General features: G+C 41.3%; 1 protein-coding gene across 3 annotated transcripts in view; it reads left to right on the top strand.

Annotated features, from left to right (window-relative positions):
* The window catches only part of CORIN (corin, serine peptidase), a 206,567-nt gene that overhangs the window by 131,449 nt on the left and 60,951 nt on the right, over window positions 1-14,167 (top strand). For all 3 annotated transcript variants that reach the window (XM_036333055.1, XM_036333065.1, XM_036333075.1), the window contains exons 7-9: window positions 4,479-4,586; window positions 6,347-6,457; window positions 8,492-8,608. In XM_036333055.1, coding sequence (XP_036188948.1) covers window positions 4,479-4,586; window positions 6,347-6,457; window positions 8,492-8,608 — 336 coding nt within the window. The remainder of the gene's footprint in view (window positions 1-4,478; window positions 4,587-6,346; window positions 6,458-8,491; window positions 8,609-14,167) is intronic.

Below are 14,167 nucleotides of genomic sequence, written 5' to 3'. Positions count from 1 at the left end.
CTCTTATTAAGAAAAATGATCTGTATCTAGAAAAACATCTACCTCAGGTCATGCAAAATTATGCTTGTATTGAGCAAGAAAATCACAGCAAGGAGCTTTTGAACATTTTCATTTGTTGGCCCCAAATTGTGCTGGCAACATTTCTTTTCAGTGCAAATAAACATTTACTCCAGTAAAAAGAGGCACTGTGATCTTTGCTATTTGCTATGAATTTCTGGCTGTGCAGTGCCTCCGGTTCAGGTTTTGTGTGTTTACTAGTCATACAGACCTTAGGGAGGTAACAAGTTGTTTTCCAAATGTAGCTAATTTTGTATCTAACCTCTGAGAATGGCTTCTAACCAAGTAAGCCATAACAGTGGAAAGTTGAATCTGTACCTGTGTGTGTAAATAATAAGGAATTGTTTTCTTTAATGCTTGAGTCATCCATGAAATAATGTAATACATGACAGCATTAATTTAAAAATATCTCAAATGAGGTCTTAGTGTGAATTACTGGGAATCCTAGAATAGGTCACACAGAGGACACGCGAATCTTTTGAAAATTTTGGTGTGTTAATCAGATTCTGTAAGGAGTGTTTGATGCCCCAGTCCTACAATCAAAAGAAGTGAGGTATACCGCTTAAAAAAAAACCCCACCTAACTCATATGGTTTAAAATATGCCACCTCTCCACCGCACCACCACTTTCAGGGAATGCGAGTACTTTCGCATTAATGGTCCAGTTGAGAATCCTTGATATTACGTATTCTAGCATACTGCTTCAAAACTTCCCACAAGAGTAATTTAGGTGAAAACAAAACAAAACCGTAAAAAGTCCTTTTACAACTTTTCAAGGAATCGCATGTATCTTGATGCACAGATTTCCCAACTCTGCTTGGTGGGCGAGAACACAAAGGTCAGAATCCTTTTCAGACTCAGCTAGCACATGTGCAATAGTCCCAGGCAGCGATTGGGTGCAGAGTGGGGAGTTAGCGCCCTCTGCTGAACGGGAGGAAATAGTACAGCTCTCAAGGTGAAACTAGAACCTCTTTGTAGTTCTTATATTTTTCCTTATGATGGTTACTCTCATTTGAAAATTATTCAGCCTGGGGGAAATGAAAATGAATACTTACAATTTCTGCATGTATATACGTGTGAGCAATGTGTTCACATGTATGTGTGTTTGTGTACACAAAACACCTTCTTAATGAGGGTGCTGAACAGATGATTTCTAAGGCCAATTTTGTTCTAAAATGATGTTATTCTAAAGTATTTAAGTAACTTATTTGAAAAGAATAGAGCCCAATTGTATGAGATAAGGCTTCTGCCTCAGGAGAAATGATCAGCTGGAATTCAGGGGACCGTACTACTGACTACTAGATTCTTGGTCTTCATCAGCTAAGTAGACTGACCCTCAAATGTACCCTTATTTCTCTCCTCTTCCATGTTCTTGTTATTCCCACTACCTGAAACATAGTGAAGTTTTAATGCCATCCACATTTCTGCCCATCTTCTATGCTCTCTCTCCAGACTTAAGGATCTATTTTTGTACTTACTTCACTTCAAATAAGAGGAAAGATAAGACACTTAAGAAATCTACTTTCTAGCCAATACAGGCATTTTTACATATATTAATTTAAAACAGTTTTGCAGTTTTATTGAAGTATAATTTACAAACCATAAATGTATCCCATTGATTGTTAGTAAATTTATGGTTGTGCAACCATCACCACAATCCACTTCTAGAACTTTTCCATCTCCCCCCAGATTTCCCTCCCACCTATTTGCAGTCAGTCCCCAGAGAAGCACTTCTACTTCTCCACCCACGGATCACCACGGCTCTGATCTCTGTCTCTATAAGTTTTCTTTTTATGGAAATTTTATAAGTGGATCACACAATCTGTAGTCTTCGTGTCTGGTTTCTTTCACTTGGCATAATGTTTTTGAGGTTCATCTATGCTGTCACATGTATCACTAGTTCAATACTTTTAATTCTAAATAGTGTTCCATCATATATCAGTGGATCATCTTACTTATCCACTCACCATTGAGTGTTCGGATTGTTTCTAGTTTTTGGCTGTTATGAATAATGCTGTTATGGACAATGCACATACTAGTCTCTGTGTGGATATATGTTTCATTGCTCTTGAGTAGATTTTTAAGGGTAGAATTCATGAATCATATGGTAAAGTTATAGCTCACTTTATAAGAAGCTGCCAAACAGCTTTACATGGTGGCATTATAATTTTACATTCCCACTAGTGGTATATGAGTTTCAGTTTTTCAGAATCCTTATCAATACTTGCTATTGTCTGTCTTTTTCATTATAGCCATTTTGGAGGTATATAATGGTATTTTATTGTGGTTTTAATTTGCATTTTCTTAATAACTAATTATGTTGAACACCTTTTCATGTGCCAATTTGCCATTTGTATGTCTCCTGTGATGACTTTCTATTCAAGTCTTTTGCTAATTTGTAACTGGGACTTATTATTATTGAGTGTAAGAGTTCTGTGTATGCTTTATCAGATACATGATGTGCAAATATTTTTTCAGTATATAGGTTGTCTATCTTTTCATTTTCTTTTCTTTTTTAAATAATATTTTATTGTTGACATTATTACTGATATCCCCTAATTTCCCTCTTTTTGTCCCTCTCCAACCAGACCCTGCCCCCACCTCCCTCTGGCCCTTACCACATTGTTGTCTGTGTCCATGGGCTATGCAAATATGTTCTTTGGCTATTCTCTTCATTCTCTTAATAGCATTTTAATTTTAATTCTTTTTTTACTTTTGAATAATGTTTATTAGAAAGAACTTCCATTTAAATAATGTAATAATTGTGTAAAATACATTTTTAAGAGAATACTGTCTTGTTTTTATAAAATGGATGCATGCTCAAAAATTCAAACAATACAGAACTTAATAATATTTTTTTAGAAGTACAAATATTTTTAACTTTGTGAGGTCCATTTATTAATTTTTCTTTCATGGCCTATGCTTTTGCTGGCATATCTAAGAATTCTTTGTCTAACCCAAGGTCAAAGAACAAAGCCCCCCCCCCCCCATATTTTCTTCTAGAACAGTGGTTCTCAACCTTCCTAATGCTGTGACCCTTTAATACAGTTCCTCATGTTGTGGTGACCCCCAACCATAAAATTATTTTCGTTGCTACTTCATAACTGTAATTTTGCTACTGTTATGAATCGTAATGTAAATATCTGATATGCTATATGTGTTTTCCGATGGTCGCGACCCACAGGTTGAGAACCGCTGTTCTAGAAGCTTCATAATTTTGGCGCTTACACTTAAGTCTATGATCCATTTTGAGATAATTTGTGTGTATAATTTGAGGTAAAAGTCAGAGTTCAGTTTTCTACCTTAAAATCTAATTATTCTATTACCATCTGTTGAAGAGTATTCTTTTCCCATTGAATTATCTTTACATCTTACACACATTATTTTATTAATCTCTATGTCCAAGCTGTATTAACTAATGATCTTATCCCAGTTTCATAGGTCAGTTCACAGACTCATAGAGTTTTAGCTAATACACTCAAATTCCCATGGCTAGTAGATGGCAGAACTCGGATATGAGTTCTGTTTTGCCCCAAAACAAGACATAGCTTCTTATTAAAATTTCCTCACATGTTGTTCATTCCAACGTTAAACTATATGCTTCCTGAAGCTGCATACCACTCATTCTTATCTTTATGCCATACTCTAGGACAGTACCTGCTTATTTAAGGGTCATCTTATGAAACACTCTATTGACTTGCAGTGGTTCTCAACCTTCTGGCCCTTTAAATACAGTTCCTCATGTTGTGACTCAACCATAAAATTATTTTCATTGCTACTTCATAACTGTAATGTTGCTACTGTTATGAATCGTAATGTAAATATCTGATATGCAGGATGGTCTTAGTCAACCCCTGTGAAAGGGTCGTTCGACCGCCAAAGGGGTCACGATCCACAGGTTGAGAACCGCTAACTTAAGGGATCATGTTTGTATGAAAGTGAGTAATGACTCTATAATCGAAATAAGTTCTTCTCTCCATTGTGTTTATGCTTATCATGGACAAAACTAGACTTACATTGCAAAGGAAACATTTTTAGGAAATAGCTACTTACCCTCTACTGAAGTCATTGCTTCTGTATGAACATGAACTGCATGAGGAACTATGATGAATTGAGAATATCATTTCTCATATTTGACTATAAAGAAGCTTTTAGGGGACATAAAGTGAAAGTCTCAGAAAGTGATAAAAGCAATAGCTTGGGAGCCCAAGGGTCCTAGCCCTGGTTCTGCAGTAGCTTGTTATGTGACCATGAGCAAGTCATTGGATCTCTCTGCACCTGTCTCCTCACCTGTACAGCACTAGGTGTGGACCAGGTTGTCACTATGGTTTCCCTCCTGCTGATATGCTTTTGTTACATAGTGCACCACTATAACATCACCTTCTGTTCAGATGGTACCTGAGTGGTTTCTCTTATTTGCAGATTGCAGCGAGAATCTGTTCCACTGTCACACGGGCAAGTGTCTTAATTACAGCCTTGTGTGTGATGGATATGATGACTGTGGGGACCTGAGTGATGAACAAAACTGTGGTAAGTAGCATTGTCTTCCTAATGTTTTCATTAAACATTTCAGAAACTTATCACCAAGCACATGTAGCTTGTTGTTCTTTAATATGATTATGAGCAGGTTAAATTATAAAATGTTTGGTTTCTTAATTTTAGAAAGGGGACTTTTTTTTCAATTACCAGCCTCAATTATGTCTTATGTATAAACTAGAGGCCCAGTGCACAAAATTTGTGCATGGGTGGTGGTCCCCTCAGCCCAGTCTACACCCTCTCCAATCCAGGACCCCTCGGGGGATGTCCGACTGCTGGTTTAGGCCCAATCCCAGGGACTGGGCCTAAACCGGCAGTCAGGCATCCCTCTCACAATCCTGGACCGCTGGCTCCTAATCGCTCACCTGCCTGCCTGCCTGGTCGCCCATAACTGCACCCGCCGGCCTGATTGCCCCTCACTGCCCTCCTGCCAGCCTAATCACCCCCAACTGCCTCCCCTGCTGGCCTGGTTTCCCCCAACTGCACTCCCTGCCGGTCTAGTCACCCCACACAGCCTGCTGTTCAGTAGTTTGGTCGTCCCTATAACCCCCCTGCCGGCCTGGTCATAGGCAGCCATCTTGTGAGGGTGCGAGGGTGAATTTGCACATTACCTCTATTATTATTATTACTATTATTATTATTAGTAGTAGTAGTAGTAGTAGTAGTATTATATAGGATGTAATACCTCTTAAATACACAGTCATACTGAGGAAATGCTTCAGAAGTGGAGTGGAAAGGCCACTACCGGCTGTTAATATGTTAATATTATTTTCTCCTTGAAAGTGTTCTGTTTCTTTGTGGTTCTTCCTGTGGCTCATGTTTAGATCTTGAGCTCTTGAGCAAAATTTTGCAGGAAGATATAGCATTTGTCCCTTGAACCTCCTTATTTTTAAAAAATATGGTTTTATTGATTTTTAGAGAGGAAGGAATGGAGAGGGGAGAGAGAAAGAGAGAGAGAGAGAGAGAGAGAGAGAGAGAGAGATCGATCAATTGGCTGCCTCCTGCATGCCCACTTCTGTAGTAGTGACATGTAGGATTTAGATGGCACATTTATTTTATGTACAAAAACTTATCTTTTAAAGAATAAACCTAGCTTTTAAAGGGTCTTATTCAATTCTGAGTGCCATCTCTTGAATTAAAACCAGCAAAATTTCTCTGGCTTATTTACCTTTTTGACTTGGCGATTAACTTCAGAATGTTTAGGTAAGACATTATTGAATGACATAGGAACTTTGTAATATGAACAAAGGGGAAGCTTGGATGATGAGGGGCACTGGGCAAACGGCTTGAGGTAGTACTAAGCGTTGGAGAATATTGGGAGGAATGTTGGGAAATGCTCAGGAGTATGATCGAAGAGTGCCCCAGAGTGCGTGTGTCTGAAAACACACAAAGCCGTCACAAATATGTCAAACCAGCTCTCTACCTTGTGAAATCCAAATCACAGTTGTGTTTATATGAGCCAGCGTAAAATCACGTGTTTCTCATCAGGAAAGAAAACAGTGACAAAACAATAAACAACGACAAAAATAGCTGTGGGTCCTGAGAAAGCTGGACAGGCTTTCATCTGAAAAACAGACACTTGGGTCATAGTGACGGTGCCTAGGAGCCCACAGGCTTGGGCGGGAGGTGATAGGAACGTTGCTGGAGGTGTTAGGGCAATTGGAATAGACGCTCCTCCGTTGGAACCATGAGCCAGAGGGACTAAGTGCCCGTCATGCTGGTTCCCTGCATCGCGTGGACTTTCCCTCCTCCAGACTGCAGCCCCACGAAGGAGCACCGCTGTGGAGATGGGCGCTGCATTGCGAAGGAGTGGGTGTGCGACGGCGACCATGACTGCCTGGATAAGTCTGACGAGGTCAACTGCTGTGAGTGCCCTAGGATTTTGTTTGCTTATTTGGCCATGTCTCGCCTGTGTAGACCAACACACTCCAGTTTCACCATCTAAACAGCCTTCCAAGGGAAAGATCCTTGTACCTTGGTCCTTGCCTAGAAAGATAATAATAGAATGGTGTGAGGACAATGACAATGTAGTTAATGCCCTTGACCTCCACACGTTTCCCCCAAGAACGTCAAGCTTTATTGGCTGGATCTGGCCGAGCAGATGGCTGTTTTCTTTCTCTCTTTGCTCCTGTGTCCCCTTCCTGCACCCGTGACTTTGTCCAAGGGGCTGCTCTCCCCAGAGGCTGGGGGACTTTTCTATTGCAAATGACACATGAGTGGTTGAGCCTCCTTGCAGGAGCCTCCAGACATGCTCTCAGGCACGTTCTGTAGGAGAACATGGAGAGAATTGCCAGAGAGAAGAGAGCATTTGATGCTCATAGACTCACACAGAGGCTGTGAAAACAGTTGGGGCTTCACTGCCTGTCGTATTCTGGGTGAGTGAACAGTCTCCAGGTAGCTGTTACGCTATCTAGATAATAAAATCAAGTATGGCTGCTAATTCCTTTTTTCCTTTAGAAACTGCACTATACTCAGTAGAGACTAAGAGAATGATTGAATAGAAGCAGTTAGGTGTTAAAAGCAAGTAATTTGACTTGAAAGAGTTAATATGATGCATTTAATGCCTGGTTGAATGCACTAAACTTTTTATTTCATCTTTTGCTGTCCAATACAAATAGAAAAAAATGTTGGTATATAGGATAGTGAATATGTAAGTTGCCTATCATTTGAGGCAACAATAGAAATGCAGGGTGCATGGTTTTTATTTTGACATAAGAAAAGGCATATAAATTATCAAATGCAATGCTGGACTTCCCCCTTCCCTGAATTGAAAATGAGCTGCAATATCCCCAAGTCCTTTCTTAGTGGAACACAGCGGCCCAGAGCAGACTGTACTTTGCTGATCCCAGGAAAGCAAGGACATGATGCTCATGTACCACGATTCTGGTGCTGAGCCTCGATTCAAGAATAGGGAGTTTTAATGTTCAACAGTAGCTCGGTGCAGGCTGAGGTCATATAAAACATGGTTTCTGATGCTCTAAAACAGTGATTCTCAACCTTCCGAACACCGCGACCCTTTAATACAGTTCCTCATGTTGTGGTGACCCCCAATTTCATTGTTACAAATTGAACATAATTAAAGCATAGTGATTAATCACAAAACAATATGTAATTATATATGTGTTTTCCAATGGTCTTAGGCGACCCCTGTGAAAGGGTCGTTCGATCCCCAAAGGGGTCACGACCCACAGGTTGAGAACCGCTGCTCTAAAAAGTGACAGTGATAGAATTTAGACAACGTCTAGGAACCGTACGATTAATGGCCACTATACCATCCATTTCAAATGCCAGCTGTCCCAAGCAAGTTTTGAAATAATGTGTTTATTGTATGCGAGGTGTCTGCATGCGCTTTCGTATGTTTCTTTTCATTGCCTGGAATGACAGGCTGGGCTAGGACTCAGAAACCTGCCTGCACATTCCTGCCCTCCCTGTAACAGCCATGTGACTGTGAGACTAAGCTCTCTAAGCTCAGTTTCCTATTCCAAGCCAGGTCAATAACATCTCCATTGCAAGCCTGTTGTGGGGATTTGAGATTAAATACAGAATGCCCCTAACAAAGCTATTGCCACAGAGTAAACTTTTAATAAGTTGTGCCTTTTGTCATAGGAGCATCACTCCACCATCATTAATACTACTTCCCATCGTGAGGCTATCAAAGTAAATCCGCAGTGAGTGCTATTAATAAGGCACGAGAGATTCTAGAAAGAAACCATTCCATCTCAAAAAACACTCGGCCTTGTTTCTAAATTAGCGATGCATCCACTCCTTGATACAGAACACTCACAGAGTCACAACACTCCATCTCCTGGCGATGCCAGGAAAACAGGAGCCGTTTCTAAGACCTGCAGACTGCGAGGAGGGCTAGTCAGCCACATGACTCTTGTTCTGGCTTCCCCCAGCCTGCGGCAGCCAGGGCCTGGTGGAGTGCCGGAGCGGCCAGTGCATCCCCAGCACTTTCCGATGCGATGGGGACGAGGACTGCAAGGATGGCAGTGATGAGAGGAACTGCAGCTACAGTAAGTGTGTGCCCTGCCCCGAAGCGTGCCTTAACGGTGGGTCTTCCCCTGGGAGCGGAACTGCAGCTACAGTAAGTGTGTGCCCTGCCCCCGAAGCGTGCCTTAACGGTGGGTCTTCCCCTGGGAGCGGAGCAAAGGGCTGGAAGTTATGGATGCAGAAATAGGATTCTCACATGAAGAATTCCAGATTGCCTACTGCTGTGGCCCTCACAGCCCCGTCAGCCAGAAAACACCCCGTTGAGGATTTCCTCAAGCAACTCACACTGAACTATCATTCGTAAGGGTGCAGGGTAGAGGTTAAACACTTACACAGCATGGGGAGAGTCTATTAACTGTTTGATGGGGAAAGGCATCGCTGTGATAAAGAGTTCAGTATATGGTATTCGATTAAATTAGATTCCAATTAGTGGGCACTGGCTTCTGAAATTAAATGTAATAGCTTCATAGATTCACATGCCCAGAGAAGCAGTTGAATGCCTCACATTACCAGGCAATACACTTAAACACACTTAAAGTATTACAGATAGTAGTACGTATGTCTCCTTCTTTTTTTTTCCCCCATTGACCTTCCCCCGGCCTCCCCTACCCCCTGGCACATGCCCTCACCGCCCACCCCAGTGTCTTGTGTCCATTGGTTATGCTTATATGCATGCATACAAGTCCTTCAGTTGATCTCTTACCTAGCCCTCGTCCCAACACTCCCCAGCCTTCCCATTGTAATTTGACAGTCTGTTCAATGCTTCTCTGCCTCTGTATCTATCTTTTTGTTCATCAGGTTATAATGTTCTTTATTATCCATAAATGAGTGAGATCATGTGGTGTTTTTCTTTTACTTCCTGGCTTATTTCACTTAGCATAATGCTTTCCAGTTCCATCCATGCTGCTGCAAATGGTAAGAATTCCTTCTTTTTTGTAACAGCATAGTATTCCATTGTGTAGATGGTCCATAGTTTTCTAATCCACTCATCTGTTGATAGGCACTTAGGTTGTTTCCAAATCTTGGCTATTGTAAATTGTGCTGCTATGAACATAGGGGTGCATATATCCTTTCTGATTGGTGTTTCTGTTTTCTTGGGATATATTCCTAGAAGTGGTATTACTGGGTCAAATGGCAGTTCCATTTTTAAATTTTTGAGGAAACGCCATACTGTTTTCCACAATGGCTGCACCAGTCTGCATTCCCACCAGCAGTGCAGGAGGGTTCCTTTTTCTCTACATCCTCTCCAGCACTTGTCATTTGTTGATTTGTTGATGATAGCCATGCTGACAGGTGTGAGATGGTACCTCACTGTTGTTTTGATTTGCATCTCTTGGATGATTAGTGACTTTGATCATGTTTTCATGTGCCTCTTGGCTTTTTGAGTGTCCTCTTTTGAAAAGAGTCTATTTAGGTCCTTTGCCCATTTTTTGATTGGATTGTTTATTTTCCTTTTGTTAAGTTGTATGAGTTCTCTGTAAATGTTGGATATTAAACCCTTATTGGATCTAACATTGGCAAATATGTTCTCCCATGCAGTGGGCTTTCATGTTGTTTTGTTGATGGTTTCTTTTGCCGTGTAGAAGCTTTTTATTTTGATGTAATCCCATTTGTTTATTTTCTTCTTAGTCTCTCTTGCCCTAGGATCTGTGTCTGTAAAGATATTGCTACGACATATGTCTCCAATTTTTCTGCCTATGGGGTCTTGTAGGATTTTTATGGTTTCCCATCTTACATTCAAGTCCTTTAGCCATTTTGAGTTTGTTTTTGTGTAGGGTGTAAGTTGGTGATCTAGTTTCATTTTTTTGCATGTATCTGATCAAATTTCCCAGCACCATTTATTAAAGAGGCTGTTTTGACTCCATTGTATGCTCTTGCCTCCTTTGTTAAATATTAATTGAGTGTAATGTCTTGGGTCAATTTTCTGGGTCCTCTATTCTGTTCCTTTGGTCTATATGTCTGTTCCTGTGCTAGTACCAGGCAGTTTCGAGAACCGTGGCTTGGTAATATAGTTTTATGTCTGGTATTGTGATCCCTCCAACTTTGTTCTTCTTTCTCAGGATAGCTGTGGCTCTTCGGGGTCTTTTTTTTTATTCCAGATGAATTTTTGGAGATTTTGTTCTAGGTCTTTGAAATATGCCGTTGGTATTTTAATAGGTATTGCATTGAATTTATAGATTGCTTAAGGTAGTATGGACATTTTAATGATGTTGATTCTACCAACCCATGAACATGGTATGTTCTTCCATTTGTTTGTCTTCCTCTATTCCTTTTTTCAATGTCCTGTAATTTTCCGAGTATAGGTCTTTTACGTCCTTGGTTAAGTTTATTTCTAGGTATCTTATTTTTTTTTGTGTGTGTGTGTGTGTGTGTGTGTGCAATGGTAAATGGGATTGTTTTTTTTCATTTCTCTTTCTGTGAGCTCATTATTGGTATATAAAAAGGCTATAGATTTCGGGGTGTTAATTTTGTATCCTGCTACATTGCCGAATTCATTTATTAGGTCTAGTAGTTTTTTGATGGAGTCTTTGGGGTTTTCTATGTATAATATGATGTAATCTGCAAATAAGGACAGTTTTACTTCTTCTTTTCCAATTTGGATGCCTTTTATTTTTTCTTCTTGTCTGATCGCTATGGCTATCACTTCCAGTACTATGTCGAACAGGAGTGGTGAGACTGGGCATCCTTGTCTTGTTCCTGTTCTTAGGGGAAATGGATTTCTTTTTTGCCCATTGAGTATGATGTTGGCTGTAGGTTTGTCATATAGGGCTTTTATTATGTTGAGGTATGATCCCTCTATTCCCACTTTGCTGAGAGTTTTATCAAGAAAGGGTGTTGGATTTTGTCAAATACTTTTTCTTTTTTTTAATATATTTTTTATTGATTAAGATATTACATATGTGTCCTTGTCCCCACATTACCCTCTACCCCCCCCCCCCCCCGCTCATGCCCTCACCCCCCCGTTGTCCGTGTCCATTGGTTAGGCCTATATGCTTGCATATAAGTCCTTTGGTTGATCTTTCCCCCTTACCCCTACCCTCCCCTACCTTCCCTCCAAGGCCTGACAGTCCAATCAATGCCTCTCCGTCTCTGGATCAGTCCTTGTTCATCAGTTTATGTTGTTCATTATATTCCACAAATGAGTGAGATCCTGTGGTATTTATCCACTCTCCAGTTCCATCCATGCTGTGGCAAATGGTAAGAGTTCCTTTTTCTTCTTCCTCTTCTTAAAGAATACCTTTCAGCATTTCATATAATGCTGGTTTGGTGGTGATGAACTCCTTTAGCCTTTTCTTATCCGTGAAGCTCTTTATCTGACCTTCTATTCTGAATGATAGCTTTGCTGGATAAAGTAATCTTGGTTGCAGGTTCTTGCTATTCATCACTTTGAATATTTCTTGCCACTCTCTTCTGGCCTGCATGGTTTCTGTTGAGAAATCAGCTGACAGTCGTATGGGTACTCCCTTGTAGGTAACTGACTGTCTTTCTCTTGCTGCTTTTAAGATTCTCTCTTTATCTTTTGCTCTTGGCATTTTAATTATGATGTGTCTTGGTGTGGTCCTCTTTGGATTCCTTTTGTTTGGGGTTCTCTGCGCTTCCTGGACTTGTAAGTCCATTTCTTTCACCAGATAGGGGAAGTTTTCTGTCATTATTTCTTCAAAAAGGTTTTCAATATCTTGCCCTCTCTCTCCTTCTGGTACCCCTATAATTCTGATGTTGGTACGCTTGAAGTTGTCCCAGAGGTTCCTTACACTATCTTCATATTTTTGGAATCTCTTTTCTTTTTTCTTTTTCGGTTGGGTATTTTTTGTTTCTTTGTATTTCAAATCTTTGACTTGATTCTTGGGATCCTCTTGTCTGCTGCTGGATCTCTGTAAATTATTCTTTATTTCAGTCAGTGTATGCTTAATTTCTAGTTGGTCCTTTTTCATGTCCTCCATGCTCTCACTATACTTATTGAGGGATTCATTAAATTTATCGGCGGTTTCCATAAAATTCTTGAAAAACCTTATAAACGTGACCTTGAACTCTATATCCAATTGTTTGCTTTCCTCCATTTCTGCCATTTGTGACCTGTTTCTTTGTCTCCGCATTTTGGCAGCTTCCCTGTGTTGATAGTGGCCCTGCGCTCCAGGTGTCCTGTAGGGCCCAGTGGCTCAGCCTCTCCAGTTACCTGAGGTGGACACTCTTGGTGCCTTGGTTGTTGTAGGATCACTGGGAGGAATTGACCTCCAGGCCAATTGGCTGTGAGAATCAGCTGTGTCTGAAGTGGGAGAACTTCTGTGCTGAAGACACCCTTCTGGGGCAAGACTTGCTTCAGTGGGGCTTTGGTGCTCACTGAGTCTGCTCCCTGAGTGTGTCCCTTATGGATCTAAGGAGTTGCAATCTGGATGGTCCCCCTCTGACCACTGGGTACAGTGGCTCCTGGATCTAAGGAGGTGCTAATTCAGCCTCTGCCTGAGGTTACACAGCAGGAGTCAGGAAGAGGCTCAGCTGTGAAGCAATGCAAGCCGCTGCGGGGCCTTGGGCCTTCTCTTGGAAGTTCCTGGTCTGTCTGGCTTGGCTGCAGTTAGGTACATTCACATGCAAAAGCCTCTGCCGCAGCCTGGGTGGGGCGGGGTCTCAGGGAGTCAAAGGGCGGAGAAAGCAGCTATGGCTGATTCTCCTAAGGAGTCGCGCATCTCAGTGACCCGACAATTGCTGCAAGCACCTCTGAGGGAAAGCCGCACTCAAGCTCGCCCGCTGCCCGACAGTCCATCCTCTCCCCGCATGAGTCCTGGGTCCCCAGAGACTTCCCGGAACCGGAGTTCAGAGCAGTCGGGAGCTTGTGATTCAAAAAAAACAGCCGCGTCCTCAGGTGCCACCCCCTTTCCGCGCGCACGAGCCGCCGTACCTCTGCACTTCACCTCCGCAGCTCCTCTGGCTCTCAGTGTGCTTTTCTTTCCTTCTAGTTGTAGAATTTACACTCAGCCAGGCTTCCTGTTGTTCTGGATGATGTCTGCTCTGTCCTTTGCGGTATTTTTCAATTGTTGTGGGAGGCGGCAATTTCTCGGTGTTTATCTATGCCACCATCTTAGTTTCTCAAATACTTTTTCTTTATCGTTTGATATGATTATGTGATTTTTGTCTCTCAGTTTGTTTATGTGATGTATCACATTTATTGATTTGTGGATATTGAACCATCCTTGCATCCCTGGAATAAATCCCACTTGGTCATGGTGTATGATCTTTCTAATGTATTGCTGAATCTGATTTGCTAGGATTTTGTTGAAGATTTTAGCATCTATGTTCATCAAGGATATTGGCCTATAGTTCTCCTTTTTTGTGGTGTCTTTATCTGGTTTTGGGATTAGGGTAATGCTGGCTTCATAGAAAGAGCCTGGAAGTGTGCCTTCCTCTTGAACTTTTCGGAATAGTCTGAGGAGGATAGGTTTTAGTTCTTCTTTGAATGCTTGGTAGAACTCCCCTGTAAAGCCGTCCAGACCAGGGCTTTTGTTTGCTGGAAGAGTTTTGATCACTATTTCAATTTCTTTGGTAGTTATTGACCTATTCAGGTTTTTTGACTCTTCTTGGTTGAGTTT

This window comes from Myotis myotis, unplaced genomic scaffold (genome assembly GCF_014108235.1).
Source record: "Myotis myotis isolate mMyoMyo1 unplaced genomic scaffold, mMyoMyo1.p scaffold_m19_p_1, whole genome shotgun sequence".
Taxonomy (NCBI): domain Eukaryota; kingdom Metazoa; phylum Chordata; class Mammalia; order Chiroptera; family Vespertilionidae; genus Myotis; species Myotis myotis.
This window is presented reverse-complemented; position numbering and strand designations above follow the sequence as displayed.